Source organism: Callionymus lyra, chromosome 14 (genome assembly GCF_982586985.1).
Source record: "Callionymus lyra chromosome 14, fCalLyr1.hap1.1, whole genome shotgun sequence".
In the NCBI taxonomy this organism is placed as follows: domain Eukaryota; kingdom Metazoa; phylum Chordata; class Actinopteri; order Syngnathiformes; family Callionymidae; genus Callionymus; species Callionymus lyra.
In genome coordinates, this window is record NC_141831.1 from 157,575 (window position 1) to 177,500 (window position 19,926).

At 44.3% G+C, this 19,926-nt stretch overlaps 1 protein-coding gene across 1 annotated transcript in view; it reads left to right on the plus strand.

Moving 5' to 3' along the window:
- Positions 1 to 1,814: 1,814 nt before the first annotated feature.
- gucy2d (guanylate cyclase 2D, retinal) overlaps positions 1,815 to 19,926 on the plus strand; it is a 21,282-nt gene continuing 3,170 nt past the window's right edge. The window contains exons 1-15 of the mRNA XM_087807393.1: positions 1,815 to 2,622; positions 4,114 to 4,415; positions 4,472 to 4,844; positions 4,902 to 4,986; positions 6,124 to 6,235; positions 6,700 to 6,819; positions 6,880 to 6,960; positions 10,545 to 10,721; positions 11,722 to 11,878; positions 11,961 to 12,110; positions 12,168 to 12,316; positions 12,394 to 12,557; positions 12,770 to 12,962; positions 13,297 to 13,471; positions 17,002 to 17,100. Coding sequence (XP_087663519.1) covers positions 1,815 to 2,622; positions 4,114 to 4,415; positions 4,472 to 4,844; positions 4,902 to 4,986; positions 6,124 to 6,235; positions 6,700 to 6,819; positions 6,880 to 6,960; positions 10,545 to 10,721; positions 11,722 to 11,878; positions 11,961 to 12,110; positions 12,168 to 12,316; positions 12,394 to 12,557; positions 12,770 to 12,962; positions 13,297 to 13,471; positions 17,002 to 17,100 — 3,145 coding nt within the window. The remainder of the gene's footprint in view (positions 2,623 to 4,113; positions 4,416 to 4,471; positions 4,845 to 4,901; positions 4,987 to 6,123; positions 6,236 to 6,699; positions 6,820 to 6,879; positions 6,961 to 10,544; positions 10,722 to 11,721; positions 11,879 to 11,960; positions 12,111 to 12,167; positions 12,317 to 12,393; positions 12,558 to 12,769; positions 12,963 to 13,296; positions 13,472 to 17,001; positions 17,101 to 19,926) is intronic.

The window sequence follows — 19,926 nt, forward strand, 5'->3', positions numbered from 1 at the left end:
TTAGACTCTTGCAGGACATGTATGTTAGACTGGTGCAGGACATGTATGATAGACTGGTGCAGGTCATGTATGTTAGACTGATGCAAGACATGTATGTTAGACTGGTGCAGGACATGTATGATAGACTGGTGCAGGACATGTATGATAGACTGGTGCAGGTCATGTATGTTAGACTGATGCAGGACATGTATGTTAGACTGGTGCAGGACATGTATTTTAGACTGGTGCAGGACATGTATGATAGACTGCTGCAGGTCATGTATGATAGACTGGTGCAGGACATGTATGATAGACTGGTGCAGGTCATGTATGTTAGACTGATGCAGGACATGTATGTTAGACTGGTGCAGGACATGTATGATAGACTGGTGCAGGTCATGTATGTTAGACTGGTGCAGGACATGTATGTTAGACTGGTGCAGGACATGTATGTTAGACTGGTGCAGGACATGTATGATAGACTGGTGCAGGTCATGTATGTTAGACTGGTGCAGGACATGTATGTTAGACTGGTGCAGGACATGTATGATAGTCTGGTGCAGGTCATGTATATTAGACCGGTGCAGGACATGTATGTTAGACTGGTGCAGGACATGTATGATAGACTGGTGCAGGTCATGTATGTTCGACTGGTGCAGGACATGTATGTTAGACTGGTGCAGGACATGTATGTTAGACTGGTGCAGGACATGTATGTTAGACTGGTGCAGGAAATGTATGTTAGACTGGTGCAGGACATGTATGATAGACTGGTGCAGGACATGTATGATAGACTGGTGCAGGTCATGTATGTTGGACTTGTGCAGGACATGTATGTTAGACTGGTGCAGGACATGTATGTTAGACTGGTGCATGACATGTATGTTAGACTCTTGCAGGAGATGTATGTTAGACTGGTGCAGGACATGTATGTTAGACTGGTGCAGGACATATATGTTAGACTGGTGCAGGACATGTATGTTAGACTCTTGCAGGAGATGTATGTTAGACTGGTGCAGGACATTTATGTTAGACTGCTGCAGGACATGTATGTTAGACTGGTGCAGGAAATGTATGTTAGACTCTTGCAGGAGATGTATGTTAGACTGGTGCAGGACATGTATGTTAGACTGGTGCAGGAAATGTATGTTAGACTGGTGCAGGACATGTATGTTAGACTGGTGCAGGACATGTATGTTAGACTGGTGCAGGACATGTGCACATGTGTATATATATATATATATATATATATATATATATGTATATATGTTTAGAAATAGAAATATATATATATTGAAGACACACAAGTATAATATGTATTATATATATATGTATATTGTTGTTTGAAAGGTGGGACAAAGGTTTGAATCCACAGTTGAATCTGACGTGTCCGATAGTTCAAGTCTCTGGCTACCTTGCTCAAGGGAGGAGGAAACAAGAACGTGGCAGACATCAAGTCCAGATCTAGTTCCAGTTGATTTAGAAACCCTTGACCCCGCCTGAGTTAATCACTTTGCTTTGCACAGGATTTTAAATCTACACGAGATGTTCTGCACGCTCAGTTCAAGGTGAGTCTGGAACTCCTTCAGTTTCTCTTGAAGACCTTCAGGAGGGGAGTCCACGTGTCCAGTTGGAACCTTCAAGTTCCTGTAAACTAGAAATAACCATTTTCCCAATTGTTTTGAAGGTACGGATGAATTGGAGTTGTGTCGGCATCAGTCCAACTGTGGACTGGAGTCCAGCAGGGAGACGTGACCCGCCAGAGAGACTCACCTCCTCCAAGAGAGCCATAGAAACCTCAGCTTTTCTTCAGCTGGTTGGTGCTTTGCCTGGAAATGGCAAGTGGCACAGATCCTCGCCTCCTGCACAACCTCTCGTACCATCCGCGATGGAAGCGCGACTCTCTGACATCCAAGAAAAAAGGCTGCTTTCAGTCGAGCGCTCCTAGTATGTTTCAATCTCCATCAAAGTGTTCACCAGTGCAACACTCCAAGGGTCAATGGCAGGCTCGTGTTCTTCTGCCTCTACTGCTGGTCTCATTTCTTCCCTGTCAAGCTTGGGCAACCACCTTCAAGATGGCCCTGGTTGGACCTTGGACCTGTGACCTCTTGTACTCTAAAGCCCTGCCTGATGTTGCAGCGCGCCTTGCAATCAATCGCATCAACAAGGACCCCTACCTCAACAAAGGCTACTGGTACGATTACACGCTCATCACTGAAGACTGCAAGTCGTCTCGGGCCTTGGCTCGATTCGCTGACCTGGAAGGTTATGGTTCGGCCTATCTGGGTCCTGCTAATCCTGGTTACTGTGCTTCTGCTGCTTTGTATGCCAAAGAGTGGGACACAGGACTTCTGTCTTGGGGGTGTCTGAGGCCGGATATGAGGAATCGAGGGATGTATCCCACTTTCTTGCGACCACTGCCGTTGTCCTCCAACGTCCTCTTTAGTGTCCTGCGCTTCTTCCGTTGGGCCCACGTGGCCGTTATATCCGAGGAGACCGACTTGTGGGAAGCGACCGGACACGAGCTGGCGTCTTCTCTGAGAGCGCTGGGTTTACCTGTGGACCCTGTGGTGACCATGCAGGGGAACAAGGATGGACCCAGAAGTGCTCTGACCAAAGTACGAGAGACAGATCGTGTCAGAGGTGAGAAACCACCAAACACTTGTCAAAGCTCTTTGTTTCAGAACCAGATAAGACCTCAGGACCTGGAGCTCTGGGATCGACCCCCGTACTTTAATTTTACCACCATTATGTTATTCTAATCTTATTGTGATGCAGCAGTTTCTATAGTATGACATTAGAAACAATTACATTGTTATGAGGAATAAGTTTTGTTTATATTCGTACATACTTGACACCAGAGAGTTTATTGTACAGAATGTATTTATACAATTGTTAGACTTGAAGAGAGATATTGTGCAGGAAATGAATAAGTCATGTTCTCTGAAGAACAGTTAACAGAACATAAATGCAGTACAAACACATTATACACAATAGTTTCTACTCTAGTTCAACATGTATATCAGCTGAGCACAGATCAGTAGTAAGTACTCATTCCATCTCCCCAGGATTCAAAGTAAACGTATGATGCTGTCGAGGCAGTGGTCGTTGTTCCGATGACATCACTGTAACCAATCACTGCTTTTGACTACTTTTGACCTTGATTTGCATACTGAGAACAAAATACATTGATTAAATACATCAATAAAATAAAAAATGTTTAAATTCATAAATAGATCAAAGACTAAGATTTAAATACATCAATAGATAAAAGACAAAATGTTTAAATACTTAAATAAAAGACAAAATGTTGATGATCACATGATCATCATGAGCATCATTCTATGAGGACCCTAACCCTACCTTCTCCTGCAGTGATCATCATTCTATGAAGACCCTAACCCTACCTTCTCCTGCAGTGATCACCATGTGCATCATTCTATGAGGACCCTAACCCTACCTTCTCCTGCAGTGATCATCATGTGCATCATTCTATGAGGACCCTAACCCTACCTCCTCCTGCAGTGATCACCATGTGCATCATTCTATGAAGACCCTAACCCTACCTTCTCCTGCAGTGATGATCATGAGCATCATTCTATGAGGACCCTAACCCTACCTTCTCCTGCAGTGATCACCATGTGCATCATTCTATGAAGACCCTAACCCTACCTTCTCCTGCAGTGATCACCATGTGCATCATTCTATGAAGACCCTAACCCTACCTTCTCCTGCAGTGATGATCATGAGCATCACTCTATGAGGACCCTAACCCTACCTTCTCCTGCAGTGATCACCATGTGCATCATTCTATGAGGACCCTAATCCTACCTTCTCCTGCAGTGATCATCATTCTATGAAGACCCTAACCCTACCTTCTCCTGCAGTGATCATCATTCTATGAAGACCCTAACCCTACCTTTTCCTGCAGTGAACATCATTCTATGAAGACCCTAACCCTACCTTTTCCTGCAGTGATCATAATGTGCATCATTCTATGAGGACCCTAACCCTACCTTCTCCTGCAGTGATGATCATGAACATCATTCTATGAGGACCCTAACCCTACCTTCTCCTGCAGTGATGATCATGAGCATCATTCTATGAAGACCCTAACCCTACCTTTTCCTGCAGTGATCATCATGTGCATGCCTTCCGTCCTGATCGGAGGCGAGAGTCAGCAGCATTTATTGACGACAGCCCTGGACATGCGGATGATCGACCGTGGATACATTTTCATCCCATACGACACACTTCTCTACCCACTGCCCTACAACAATGCATTTTACTACATGCTGGGTAATAACACCAAACTGAGGAAAGCCTACGATGGTGTTCTCACCATCACAGTCGACTCTGAGGAGTTGAGTTTCAATGAGGCCTTCAGAAATGCACAAAATAGCTACGAGATCCGCAGCAGCACTCCGCCGGAGCAGGTGAGATTCTTCTCAAATAAAGGCTACTATATGAATAGTAATCATCTCCTCCACAGGTGTCTCCATTCTTCGCCACAATCTACAACATGATGTACTTCACTGCGATGGCAGCCGAGCACACACGAGAGAGCACAGGTCGTTGGGTTTCTGGCGAGGTATTGGGCGCTAGTGCTGGAGGCTTCGAATTCAAGGGTTTCAATCAGCGCGCCCGGGCCGGCAGGAACGGCGAGGGGATGCAGACCCGATATGTCGTTCTTGACTACAGCGGCATTGGAAGCTCACTTTATTCCACCCACGTTTTGGAAGCTGCACACACGGATGGAAAGATCGGTGGCTTAAAGTATCTCGGGAGGTCCATCCATTTTGCAGGCAGCACACCCTACAGGGACTCCAGCTGCTGGTTCAGCCCATATTTCGCCTGCTCAGGAGGTAAGTCTAACATTTTAAAGAACCACTTCATGACTTTCCTGCTTCTCTGCTCCTCAGGACTGGACTCAGCAACGCTCTTTTTCCTCTTCCTTCTCTTTGCTGTTATGGTCGGGGTTGGAGGAAACTTTTTATTCAATTATAAGTAAGTCCAGATAAACTTTTCAAGGATGGGTCAAACTAGAGCCTTTTTAGTGATTGAACCAACTACAGCTAACCAACACTTGTAATACCTAACAAGCATACTTGGCATCATCAGCTAACAAACACAGGGCCTGGTATTATCAGCTAACAAACACGGGACTATCTAGCATCAGCTAACAAAAACAGGACTAGCTAGCATCAGCTAACAAAAACAGGACTAGCTAGCATCAGCTAACAAAAACAGGACTAGCTAGCATCAGCTAACAAATTCAGGACTAGCTAGCATCAGCTAACAAACACATGACTAGCTAGCATCAGCTAACAAACACAGGACTAGCTAGCATCAGCTAACAAACACAGGACTAGCTAGCATCAGTTAACAAACAGAGGGCTAGCTAGCATCAGCTAACAATCACAGAGCTGGCTAACATCAGCTGACAAACACAGGACTAGCTAGCATCAGCGAACAAAACAGGGCTAGCTAGCATCAGCTAACAAACACAGAGCTGGCTAGCATCAGCAAACAAACGCAGGAGTAGCTAGCATCAGCTTACAAACCCAGAGCTAGCTAGCATCAACTAGCGGACACAGGGCTAGCCAGCATCTGCTAACAAACACAGAGCTGGCTAACATTAGCTAACAAACACAGAGCTTGCTAGCATCAGCTAACAGACACAGGGCTGGCTAGCATCAGCTAAGAAACACAGAGCTGGCTAGGTTAGGTTAGGTTAGGTAGAACTTTATTGATCCTCAGCAGGTCTCCTTCGGGAAATTGTGGGGTTTTTTTCAATTATCCACAGAAAATACAGCAATTTTTCATAAAAAAATAATCAAAATAAAATAAGAACAAGAACAAAGAGAAATAAAGAGAAAGAACAAGATGAAACCATCTAAGTCTAAAGATAAAGATAAAGAACAAGATCAAAGAAGAATAACAAAGACAAAGATACAAAGACTAACATAGAACATCAAGATACTTTCACTTTCACTTCTGCCCCCGAACTCAGAATTAAACAATTTAATAACACGAGGAATGAATGAGTCCTTGAGTCTATTTTATTTGAGTCTATTTAACTCATTTGGGTTTTGTTTAAACACAGACATGAGTTTGACTCATTGTTGTTTTTTATTAATGCAGGAAAAATGGCAGAGTTGGATTTGCCTTTGGAGGTGGAGGTGGAAACGCGTCGTCGAAGGTGGTCCTGACTCTGGACGACCTGGTCTTCATCAACACTCAAGTCAGCAAGAGGGTGAGTTTGAAACATAAGCAACTCGGACGAGTCAAGAGTCGACATCGTAGCTCTGTAGCATATTCAGAAGTTGTCATGGAAACCATGGAGAAACTTGTGATTGGTCAAGACCAGGCGTCACAGCTCTGACCCGGAGGTTGAGATACAAGATGTCAACACGTGAGGCACAATCTTTCCAGCGAGTCCTGAGGTTCAGACCTCCTCCTGTTTGGACGTGACCAAGATGTCTGAGAGCATTGGTTCTTCTCCGAGTCCCTCCTGGATGACTGACCTCATAGGGCAGAGACACCTCTCACTGTGACCCAGAAGTCCTGCTTCAGAGAGGAAGCGATCTTTAATTCGACCCAAACATGTGGTTCTGACCAGAGTCAGTGAGACATGGATGAAAGGAATCATTGAAAACCATGTGAATCAAGTCGTCTCTTCAACACGAGATGTTGAACCGAAGTGTTTCTGTTGAGCAGAAGCTGAACGACGAGAGCATCATGAAGAGCCACCTGGACATGAAGACTCCTCACCACTCAGTGTCGGGCCGGAGCTACATGGCCACGTCGCCCGACAGCTCCAACATCGCCGTGTTCGAGGTACGTCCATGTGAACCATGTGACCACCTTCAGTGAGGCTGACTCAAGGTTTCTGTTTAGGGCGACTGGGTTTGGTTGAAGAAAAGTCCAGTCGGGGCAGTTTCGAATGTCAACATCAGCACAGAGAACATCTTCGTCAAGGTCAGGATTTATGTTTGTGACCTTCAGTTTATTTGGATGGATGGATACATGGATGCATGGATGCATGGATGAATGGATGGATGCATGGATGCATGGATGGATGGATGGATGGATGGATGCATGGATACATGGATGCATGGATGCATGGATGCATGGATGCATGGATGCATGGATGCATGGATGCATGGATGGATGGATGGATGCATGGATGATGGATGGATGGATGGATGGATGGATGCATGGATGCATGGATGCATGGATGCATGGATGCATGGATGCATGGATGCATGGATGGATGGATGCATGGATGTATGGATGCATGGATGCATGGCTGGATGGATGGATGGATGCATGGATGGATGGATGGATGCATGGATGGATGCATGGATGCATGGATGGATACATGGATACATGGATGGATGGATGCATGGATGGATGCATGGATGCATGGATGCATGGATGCATGGATGCATGGATGCATGGATGCATGGATGCATGGATGCATGGATGCATGGATGGATGGATGGATGGATGCATGGATGCATGGATGGATGCATGGATGGATGCATGGATGCATGGATGGATGGATGGATGGATGGATGGATGGATGGATGCATGGATGGATGGATGCATGGATGCATGGATGGATGGATGCATGGATGGATGCATGGATGCATGGATGGATGGATGGATGGATGGATGGATGCATGGATGGATGGATGCATGGATGCATGGATGCATGGATGGATGCATGGATGCATGGATGGATACATGGATGCATGGATGCATGGATGGATGGATGCATGGATGGATGGATGGATGCATGGATGCATGGATGCATGGATGCATGGATGCATGGATGCATGGATGCATGGATGCATGGATGCATGGATGCATGGATGCATGGATGGATGGATGGATGGATGCATGGATGGATGCATGGATGGATGGATGGATGCATGGATGCATGGATGGATGGATGGATGGATGGATGGATGGATGGATGGATGGATGGATGGATGGATGGATGGATGCATGGATGGATGGATGCATGGATGCATGGATGGATGGATGCATGGATGGATGCATGGATGCATGGATGCATGGATGGATGGATGGATGGATGGATGGATGGATGGATGGATGGATGGATGCATGGATGCATGGATGCATGGATGCATGGATGCATGGATGGATGGATGCATGGATGCATGGATGCATGGATGGATGGATGCATGGATGGATGGATGGATGGATGCATGGATGCATGGATGCATGGATGCATGGATGCATGGATGGATGGATGGATGGATGATGGATGCATGGATGGATGCATGGATGGATGCATGGATGCATGGATGCATGGATGCATGGATGGATGGATGCATGGATGCATGGATGCATGGATGCATGGATGCATGGATGCATGGATGGATGGATGGATGCATGGATGGATGGATGGATGCACGGATGGATGGTAACTATTTTAGAGATGATTGTGTACCTTGACAAATCATAACAATTAAATTACAATTGTGTATACTGTAAGACATATACCTTTAAAAAAGAACAGCCTTGTGCCCATTAAAAAGGGTACAAGACTGTTATTTTAAGGGTACCACTCCAGTGACAAGCTATTCTCGACTTTGAAGAGACAAAAATGTAGTGGTTTTCTTTCATCGTTCATTGACAGCAAGTATTGTGAAAATTCAAATCATGTTAGTTTGACACTATAGAATATTTAGTCAGAATCCCTCAAATATATAGTCCAGACATGTTTGGAAGGAGGTTCACCACAGGTTTGTCTCTGGAGGAAGGTCGACGTGTTTTCAAAAACCAACACTTGTTCGACAGTTTTCTGGTTTTGATCCTTTTAGTTGAACCAGTGGGTATAAAGTAAGAGGATGTTCTTTGTAAGAATGAAAGAGTAAAGAAGCTGGAACCCCAGACAAGACAGTAATCCTGTAGAACACCCCAGTACTCACCTCTCCATGGACCGACACTTCAATCGGATCAACGCTTTTCAAAATAGAGAAAAGGACATAAAGGACAAAGAATGGATGTAACATAATAATAATAACATGGCTTGTTCTGGCTCGACTGGTTCTACATTAAGGATGACCTTGGAAGTCTCTGGAATTGAGGTTCTTTTTAAAAAGACTTTTCAAAGAGAAATTCTGGACATATAACGTAAGATTGTTATGACACAATGAATAAATATGTTTCCATACAGATGTTTGAACCAAATAAAAACAAAGTATTTTCATTTCATTCTTTTATTTAGATATGTTTTTTCCAAATAGCAACACACAGCAATACAGACGATAATTCAGAAAAATAAGAACAAGAACAAAGTTTCTATAAAAAGAAAGAACAAGATAAAACAATCTAAGTCTAACGATAAAGAACAAGATCAACGAAAAATAACAAAGAAAAGGATACAAAGATTAACAGAGTATAATCTTTTCACACAAACCCAGAAGTAAATATTGTAATAACACGAGGAATGAATGAGTTCTTGAGTCTATGAGTGTTGCATCATGGGAGGAGCATTGGTGCACCATGTGTTCACTGATGACAGTGTTGCATCATGGGAGGAGCATTGGTGCTCCATGTGTTCACTGATGACAGTGTTGCATCATGGGAGGAGCATTGGTGCTCCATGTGTTCACTGATGACACTGTTGCATCATGGGAGGAGCATTGGTGCTCCATGTGTTCACTGATGACACTGTTGCATCATGGGAGGAGCATTGGTGCACCATGTGTTCACTGATGACAGTGTTGCATCATGGGAGGAGCATTGGTGCTCCATGTGTTCACTGATGACACTGTTGCATCATGGGAGGAGCATTGGTGCTCCATGTGTTCACTGATGACACTGTTGCATCATGGGAGGAGCATTGGTGCGCCATGTGTTCACTGATGACAGTGTTGCATCATGGGAGGAGCATTGGTGCTCCATGTGTTCACTGATGACACTGTTGCATCATGGGAGGAGCATTGGTGCTGCATGTGTTCACTGATGACAGTGTTGCTGTGTCATGTTGTTGATCGTATCAAACAACACTTTGGGGTTTTTCTTATTTGATGTAATTAGATCTGGCAGTTTCCACTTTCTCGTCTGTGCACCTCAGGAGATCTCTTCAACATCTATTCCAGATCTCTTCAACCTTTGACCCTTCAACTTCTATTTATTGCAGACTTTTTTTTTCTGTGGACAAGAAACACAAACCTGTATATTATTGTATTTTGTACTTGTTTCTCTTTGTTCCATCGCTGCTGCTCAAAGGTCTAACATGGTCTCTGAAGAAACGTTATTCATTTTTGAGATGAACCGGAGAAAGAAGAGCAACATCCACATGAAGCTTGGCTTGTGTGTGTCAGGTGTTTACCATCATTTATGAGACATGGAACATCAACAATCTTCCACTAAACTAACTCTGATCACTTACCTCTGATCTCTTCCTGAGCCTATGAGCCAGGCATTAATCCTCCTCTTCTCCCTGCACTCTTCCTCTTATTCTAGTTTCAACACAATCTTCAACCGTAATTAACAGGAAGTGCACATTCTGTTCCCTGCAGCTCCGCGATATGAGGCACGAAAATCTCAACCTGTTCCTGGGACTGTTCTTCGACTCGGGGATCTTCGGCGTGGTGACGGAACACTGCACCAGGGGCAGCCTGGAAGACCTTCTGAGCAACGAGGAGGTGCGCCTGGACTGGATGTTCAAGTCTTCCCTCCTCATGGACCTGATCCGGGTAAGAGAAGCACTGTTTTGCAGACTCATTGTTGACTCCTGCTGTGACCGGCTTAGAGGAAGGATGGGGGGTACAGATGGACGGAGAGAAGAGTGAGCGAGGATACAGTGAGAGAAAAGAGGAGAGAAGAGTGAGGGAGGATACAATGAGAGAAAATAGGAGAAAATGGATGGATGGAGGATGGTAAGAAACTTCATGAATAATTTTACCCAGGGGAAGCAAGTACAGCAAAAACAATAAAGGACCCAGAACAGAACCTTGAGGGACTCCACACAACAGATGATTCAAGCCTCATTTGATTGAGGAGAACCACTGTAACACAGACCCAGACAGGGTGAACAAGGCTTTGAACAAGGCTGTGAACAAGGCTGTGAACAAGACTGTGAACAAGGCTGTGAACAAGACTGTGAACAAGGCTTTGAACAAGGCTATGAGAAAGGCTGTGAACAAGGCTGTGAACAAGGCTTTGAACAAGGCTGTGAATAAGGCTGTGAACAAGGCTGTGAATAAGGCTGTGAACAAGGCTGTGAACAAGGCTATGAGAAAGGCTGTGAACAAGGCTGTGAATAAGGCTGTGAACAAGGCTGTGAACAAGGCTATGAGAAAGGCTGTGAACAAGACTGTGAACAAGGCTTTGAACAAGGCTATGAGAAAGGCTGTGAATAAGGCTGTGAACAAGGCTTTGAACAAGGCTGTGAATAAGGCTGTGAACAAGGCTGTGAATAAGGCTGTGAACAAGGCTGTGAATAAGGCTGTGAACAAGGCTGTGAACAAGGCTATGAGAAAGGCTGTGAACAAGGCTGTGAATAAGGCTGTGAACAAGGCTTTGAACAAGGCTGTGAATAAGGTTGTGAACAAGGCTGGAAACAAAGCTGAAGTAACTTTAACAAAATAAAACCTGAAATTCACAAGACAAGAAACTCAGGACATCCCTATTGCGTTGTGAAAAACACACACTAACAAAGAAAAAACACACACTAACACCTTTGTGTTCTAACAGGGCATCAAGTATCTGCACCATCGAGGAATCGTCCACGGACGCCTCAAGTCAAGGAACTGTGTGGTCGATGGTCGTTTCGTGCTGAAGGTCACAGATTACGGTTTCAATGAGATCTTGAACTCTCTGAGCATCGACAGTGACGAGGACAAGCCTGAGAGTAAGTCTAAAGATTTCTGAAGATTTCTGAAGGTTCTGAATGTTCCTCAAGGTCCTGCATCTCAATCTTCTGGTGCTTCCAGATCTGCTTTGGACGGCTCCTGAGCTACTGAGAAGTCTGAGCCTTAGGAGAAGAGGAACCTTCGCTGGAGATGTTTACAGCTTTTCCATCATCGTGCAGGAGGTCATTTCAAGGTCATCACCTTTCTGTATGATGGACATGCCTGCCAAAGGTAAGTGACGGATGCAGGCGTGACCTGGTCAGGAGTCAAAGTCTGTTTTTACGGCAGAGGTTGTCAGCAAGGTCAGAGATCCTCCTCCCTTGTGTCGGCCAGTCGTGTCGGTGGACGAGGCTCCACTGGACGTCATCCAGGTGATGAAGCAGGGCTGGAGCGAAGAGCCGGAGAAGAGGCCGACCTTCGAGGACATTTTCAGACAGGTGAGGACGAGAAATGTTTTTTTTTCCAACTCTCTTCACAGTTTATTCTATGATTCTCATTTTTTTTCTCTCCGTAGTTTAAGAGCATCACAAAGGGTCGCAAGACCAACATCATCGACTCCATGCTGCGCATGTTGGAACAATACTCGTCCAACCTGGAGGACCTGATCAGAGAGAGGACAGAGGAGCTGGAGGTGGAGCGGCAGAAGACTGACAATCTGGTAGCTCAGATGTTACCGAGGTAAAGAGGTGTCAAAGACACACTCCAAGATTAATGGGAAAATGACTTCAACCAATCGTAGAGAACTTTGTCTGTGGTGTCGATAAAGTCAGAGTGAGGAGATCCTCTGTGAGGAGATCCTCTGTGAGGAGATCCTCTGTGAGGAGATCCTCTGTGAGGAGATCCTCTGTGAGGAGACGTCTGCACGTCTTAAACTGCTTCTTGATCTTCAGGTCAGTTGCACAGGCGCTGAAGACCGGCAAGCCAGTGAAACCAGAACATTTCAGCGAAGTCACTCTATACTTTAGTGACATCGTTGGCTTCACCACCATCTCAGCTCTCAGTGAACCCATAGAAGTGGTCGACCTTCTAAACGACCTCTACACCTGCTTTGACGCCATCATCGGACTTCATGATGTCTACAAGGTGAATGGATGGATGGTTGATGGATAGATGGATGATTTGTGAATGGATGATTGATGGATGGATAATGGATGATAGATGGATGATTGATGGATAATAGATGATGGATGATGGGTGGATGATGAGTGATGGATGAGTGATGGATGATAGATGATAAGGGTTTGGCTGATAGGTGGATAATAGATGATGGATGGATGATGGGCACAGATAAAGATATAAAGTGATGGTGTTTGAAAGTCATTCAGGTAACTGAGATTAGATGATGATGAAGAAAGATAGTTGAAGTAGAGATGGATGAGATGAAGGAGTGATTGACATGGTTTCGTTTCAACTCCAGGTAGAAACCATAGGCGACGCCTACATGGTTGCCTCAGGAGTTCCCGCAAGGAATGGAAACCGTCACGCAGCTGAGATGGCCAACATGTCTCTGGACATTCTTCACTGCATCGGCACCTTCAAGATGCGCCACATGCCCGAGCTCAAGGTCCGGATCAGGATCGGCCTTCACTCTGGTGAGTTGCCGGCCTTTCTAATGTTCCAGAACAAGGTTCTGATGGCGTTGAATTAAACTATTCCAAGGGAGTTTAGGTTCTCCTGGAATCCTTAAAAAAAACCTTGTGCTCGTCATCATTCAACGACAGTCAAGTGAGCTTGAAGAGATATTTTTATCTTCATCCTCGTCTGGATCGTATTCTTGGAAGAAGTCAAGCACAATCCTCTTAGAAGGCTCATCCTATTAGTGGGAGTTGAGTTGCAGGTCCTGTGGTGGTAGGAGTTTTAGTTCTCACCACAACAGATGTGAAGTGTGTGTTGCAGGTCATGTGGTGGCAGGAGTGGTGGGTCCCACCACCACAGATCTGAAGTATATGTTGTTGTGTTACTGGTCCAGTGGTGGCAGGAGTTATGGGTCATGTAACATGCCGTGCTCAGGCTGTTCCCACTAATAGTTCCTAACCTCTGCTCAGATGTGAGATTTGTTCCTTCTGAGACTTCCTGAGGGCAAGTCTATGCGGTATGATCTTGGTGTCTTAGCTGCACCACTAATGGTTCCTGTTTCCTTTATATTTTTCACCCAGAACTTCTGACCAGGTCTGAGCTCTGGTTTCTGCTTTGTGTTATGTTGAACCAGAAGGTCTGTTTGACTTTCTCGTCTTCATCTATCCTGTAGGAAAGCCTGAAGGTTTGGCCAACTGAGTTGTAGCTTTATTTTACTAACAGGCAGAGGTGTCCTGATGTTGCAACCCGTCAGTAGCTGTGAAGGTGATGATCCGTGTGACAAGGGAGTTGCTCTGTAAGCCTTGAGAGATATAGACTTCAAGTTTTCCGTCACTTGGACCGTTGTTGTTGAGGCAGGGTTAGCTACTTAAATGTAGCATGAGTAGTAGTAACAAGATACAAGGTACATGGGGTTGTCCCACTGGCAAAGACCCGCTGCAACCCACTGTCGTGGTCTCTCTGGCAACTGAGACGTCAGCTGGGGCTCTGGTGCATTATGAACCTCCTGGCACATATAGCAAAGCTTTACTTTACTTTTCCACTTTCTGTTTAGTTTGTTCAGTCAGGCCCAGCCACCAGATTGACTGCTGAGCCCTTGCTGCACACTGTCATGCTTTGGTGGCCTTCATGAAGTTTGTTAAGCATTGCCTCCTGCATACTTATCGGGATGACGATTCTTTCTACTCTAATCAATAGTCTGTCAGCCACGAGTCCTGCCGGTGCTGCCAATACGGCTGTCGAAGAGATGGAAGAGCTTTCCTGTTATGAGGCCAACCTGTTTGAACCATGTTCCTTGGTCTTTCGCAAACATCATCTGCATCCTGTGCCATCCTGATCTGTACTAGCCACTGCTCCGATACCGGACGCACACACGTCCTATTCCAGCTGCCCCTTTAAGTGAAGCGAAGCAGCCATATCCCAAATCCCAGAATGCAAGTTGGCAAATCTCGTGCTCTGCTACCCATCAGGGAGATGAGAGGTTTGTGATCAGGAACTCCGTTCCCATCAGGTGGGAATAAATTGCTCGCATGCCCAGCCCTTCCTTGGTGATCTGCAGCGATGAAGGCTACAGCTGACTCTCCTGGCTACTGGCACCTCTTGTTGAAACGAGCCCTTTTCATGAATAACATTATATTGACATGTAAAGTATTTGTCAATTGCTTCTTTGACTGGCTTGTACATTTGTAATTCTGAATGTCATCAGCTTTGAGTTCACTTGATACTTCTCATCATTGCTGTCTGGTCCTGCTTTGGAATCTTTTAAAGGTGTCAAAGTCAGAGAAGTAATCTATTGGGTTTACAGAGAAAAGGGAATCCATCGTTTCCTCACCGTAACAGTCTTTTCACCTATGGTTTTTATCACTTCCCCAGCTGTCTGTCACTCCGGAACTTGGCTAACGTTAGCTTAGCTTCTTGCCGACCGGGACCCACGTTTAGTTCTTTGTTCGCTACCGGTTCAGAGCGACCACCGAAGACGTGCTCCGGCGCTTTTCTGACACATGTAACATGCTGTTCTGTGAGTACAATAGACAGGTGTGTACTGTGAATACCACAGACAAGTACAGGACTAACACACAGTATTCACACGAGCATGTGCAATGGCCTCTCTAACTCTGTCAGACAGAAACAATCGATCACTGTTAAGATCGCACTACAGTATTCACAAAAGGGAAGTGACGATGTTTTAACGGATGTGACGTATAACATTCAAAAATATAACTTTAAAAAAAAAACGAAAACGTTTTAATGATCAACAACCGTTTGATGCAAGTTTATTCATTCACAAAACACAACTTTCAAAGCAATTGGAAGATATGACGAACTATGAACTGAACCAGTAGCTTTTAAATAACATTTTAAGTACTTAATGATGTGCAGTGAGGGTCATGAACGAAGTCAATTATAAGAAGGTAAAATAGCCAATTATTTATTTTTTCATACAACAACATGCAACTCATAATGGTTAAAATCAAACCATCATCATCATCTTATAATGACACTTAAACAAACACACAAAGGAACACATTTGTTCAACAAACAACGTTTATTCAATGTCACTATTGCTGATCTAACGAGACTCCACACGTACATGACACAGAGTGGGAACAAAACTGTCACGATGACGTCTCAATAAATAGTTTCTTGTATCTTCAACTTATAAAGTTGTGTTTTAGAATCAATGCTTTTGTGCAAAACGGTCGCCAAACACTATAAAACAACATTTACTTGAAATTAAAACATCTTCAGTTTGTCAGAGGGCGCCAGTGCGCCAGTGCACATGTCTGAGGGCGCCAGTGCGCATGTCTGAGAGTGCCAGTGCGCATGTCTGAGAGCGCCAGTGCGCATGTCTGAGGGCGCCAGTGCGCATGTCTGAGAGCGCCAGTGCGCATGTCTGAGGGCACCAGTGCGCATGTCTGAGAGCGCCAGTGCCCATGTCTGAGGGCGCCAGTGCACATGTCTGAGGGCGCCAGTGCACATGTCTGAGGGCGCCAGTGCACATGTCTTAGGGCGCCAGTGCACATGTCTGAGGGCGCCAGTGCGCATGTCTGAGGGCACCAGTGCGCATGTCTGAGGGCACCAGTGCGCATGTCTGAGAGCGCCAGTGCCCATGTCTGAGGGCGCCAGTGCACATGTCTGAGGGCGCCAGTGCACATGTCTGAGGGCGCCAGTGCACATGTCTTAGGGCGCCAGTGCACATGTCTGAGGGCGCCAGTGCACATGTCTGAGGGTGCCAGTACACATGTCTGAGGGCGCCAGTGCCCATGTCTGAGGGCGCCAGTGCCCATGTCTGAGGGCGCCAGTGCACATATCTGAGGGCGCCAGTGCACATATCTGAGGGCACCAGTGCACATCTCTGAGGGCGCCAGTGTTCATGCTTGTGTAAATACTGTACTGACAGACAGACCTTCTTTGCTCCGTGTTCAACTTTTATTTACAACAACTTCTCATACATAATTCTATAAGTTCCCACTATCTAGATCCTACCCTCTGCTACCGCTACAGGTCTCACTACCACCGATCTGATGTGTGTGTTGTTGTGTTGCAGGTCCTGTGGTGGCAGGAGTTGTGGGTCTCACCATGCCTCGCTATTGTCTCTTTGGAGACACCGTCAACACTGCGTCTCGAATGGAGTCAACCGGCCTGCGTGAGTGTATATATATGTGTGCGTGTATGTATGTGTATAAGTGTGTGTTTGTATATATATGTGTGTGTATGTGTATAAGTGTGTGTATATATATGTGTGTGTATATGTATAAGTGTGTGTATATATATGTATAGGTGTGCCTGTGTATATATATATATGTATGTGTGCATGTATGTGTGTGCGTGTGTGTATATATGTGTGCATGTGTGTATGTATGTGTGTGCGTGTGTGTATATATGTGTGCATGTGTGTATGTATGTGTGTGCGTGTTTGTATATATGTGTGTAAATATATGTGTGTGTGTGTGTATATATATATGTATAGGTGTGCATGTAAGTAAGTAAGTAAGTAAGTAAGTCATTTTTATTTATATAGAACTTTTCCAGACCAGAATCACAAAGAACTTAAACAATCAAAACAATATTCAATAAAATATATACTTTAAAGATCAAGATAAAACTGAAAACACAACAGGAGTTCCAGAAAATCAAGGAAAAGCCTGAACAAATAAAAACGTCTTAAGATGTTTCTTGAGTCAGTAGATCATCAAACACAGAGATGTTTCTTGAAGGAGTCAGTAGATCATCAAACACAGAGATGTTTCTTGAAGGAGTCAGTAGATCATCAAACACAGATGTTTCTAGAAGGAGTCAGTAGATCATCAAACACAGATGTTTCTTGAAGGAGTCAGTAGATCATCAAACACAGATGTTTCTTGAAGGAGTCAGTAGATCATCAAACACAGATGTTTCTTGAAGGAGTCAGTAGATCATCAAACACAGATGTTTCTTGAAGGAGTCAGTAGATCATCAAACACAGATGTTTCTTGAAGGAGTCAGTAGATCATGAAACACAGATGTTTCTTGAAGGAGTCAGTAGATCATCAAACACAGATGTTTCTTGAAGGAGTCAGTAGATCATAAAACACAGATGTTTCTTGAAGGAGTCAGTAGATCATCAAACACAGATGTTTCTTGAAGGAGTCAGTATATCATCAAACACAGATGTTTCTTGAAGGAGTCAGTAGATCATCAAACACAGATGTTTCTTGAAGGAGTCAGTAGATCATCAAACACAGAGATGGTTCCAAAGCTTAGGAGCAACAGTCTGGAAGGATTTCTCTCCTCTTGTCCTGAAGTTCAGGAACCATCAGTAGATTCTGATCCACAGACCTCAGAGCCCGAGCTGGGGTGTAAGTCTGTAAGAACCAGAATTTTAAAGTTGATCCTGAAAGAAACTGGAAGCCAGTGAAGAGTTGTAAGGATCAGAGAAATGTGAGTTCTTCTAGTGGAGTGGGTCAGAATTCATGTGTGTATATATATGTAAAGGTGTGCGTGTGCGTATATATGGATAGGTTTGCGTGTGTGCGTATATATGGATAGGTGTGTGCGTGCGTGTGTATGTATAGGTGTGCGTGTGCATATATATGTATAGGTGTGCGTGTGCGAATATGTATATGTGTGCGTATATATGTATAGGTCTGCGTGTGCGGATATATGTATAGGTGTGCGTGCGTATATATGTAAAGGTGTGTGTGTGCGTAAATATGTATAGGTGTGCGTGTGCGTATATATGTATAGGTGTGCGTGTGCGTATATATGTATAGGTGTGAGCATGCGTGTATATATGTATAGGTGTGCGTGTGCGTATATATGTATAGGTGTGCGTGTGCGTATATATGTATAGGTGTGCGCATGCGTATATATGTATAGGTGTGCGCATGTGTATATATGTATAGGTGTGTGTGTGCGTATATATGTATAGGTGTGCGTGTGCGTATATATGTATAGCTGTGCATTTGCGTATATATGTATAGGTGTGCGAATATATATGCATAGGTGTGCGTGTGCGTATATATGTATAGGTGTGCCTGTGCGAATATATATATATGTATAGGTGTGCGTATATATGTATAGGTGTGTGTGTGCGTATATATGTATAGGTGTGCGTATATATGTATAGGTGTGCGTATATATGTATAGGTGTGCATATATATTTAAAGGTGTGGGTGTGCGTATATATGTATAGGTGTGCGTGTGGGTATATATTTTTATAGGTGTGCGTGTACGTATATATGTATAGGTGTGCGTATATATGTATAGGTGTGCGCGTGCGTATATATGTATAGGTGTGCGTGTGCATATATATGTATAGGTGTGCGTATATATGTATAGGTGTGCATGTGCGTATATATTTATAAGTGTTCGTGTGCATATATATGTATAGGTGTGCTCGTGCGTATATATGTATAGGTGTGCGCGTGCGTATATATGTATAGGTGTGGGTGTATATGTATAGGTGTGCGTGTGCGTATATATGTATAGGTGTGCGTATATATGTATAGTTGTGCGCATGCGTATATATGTATAGTTGTGCGTGTGCGTATATATTTATAGGTGTGCGCGTGCGTATATATGTATAGGTGTGGGTGTATATGTATAGGTGTGCGTATATATGTATAGGTGTGCGTATATATGTATAGTTGTGCGCATGCGTATATATGTATAGTTGTGCGTGTGCGTATATATTTATAGGTGTGCGCGTGCGTATATATGTATATGTATATGTATATATTTATAGCTGTGCGTGTGAATATATATGTATAGGTGTGCGTGTGCATATATATGTATAGGTGTGCGTATATATGTATAGGTGTGCATGTGCGTATATATTTATAAGTGTTCGTGTGCATATATATGTATAGGTGTGCTCGTGCGTATATATGTATAGGTGTGCGCGTGCGTATATATGTATAGGTGTGGGTGTATATGTATAGGTGTGCGTGTGCGTATATATGTATAGGTGTGCGTATATATGTATAGTTGT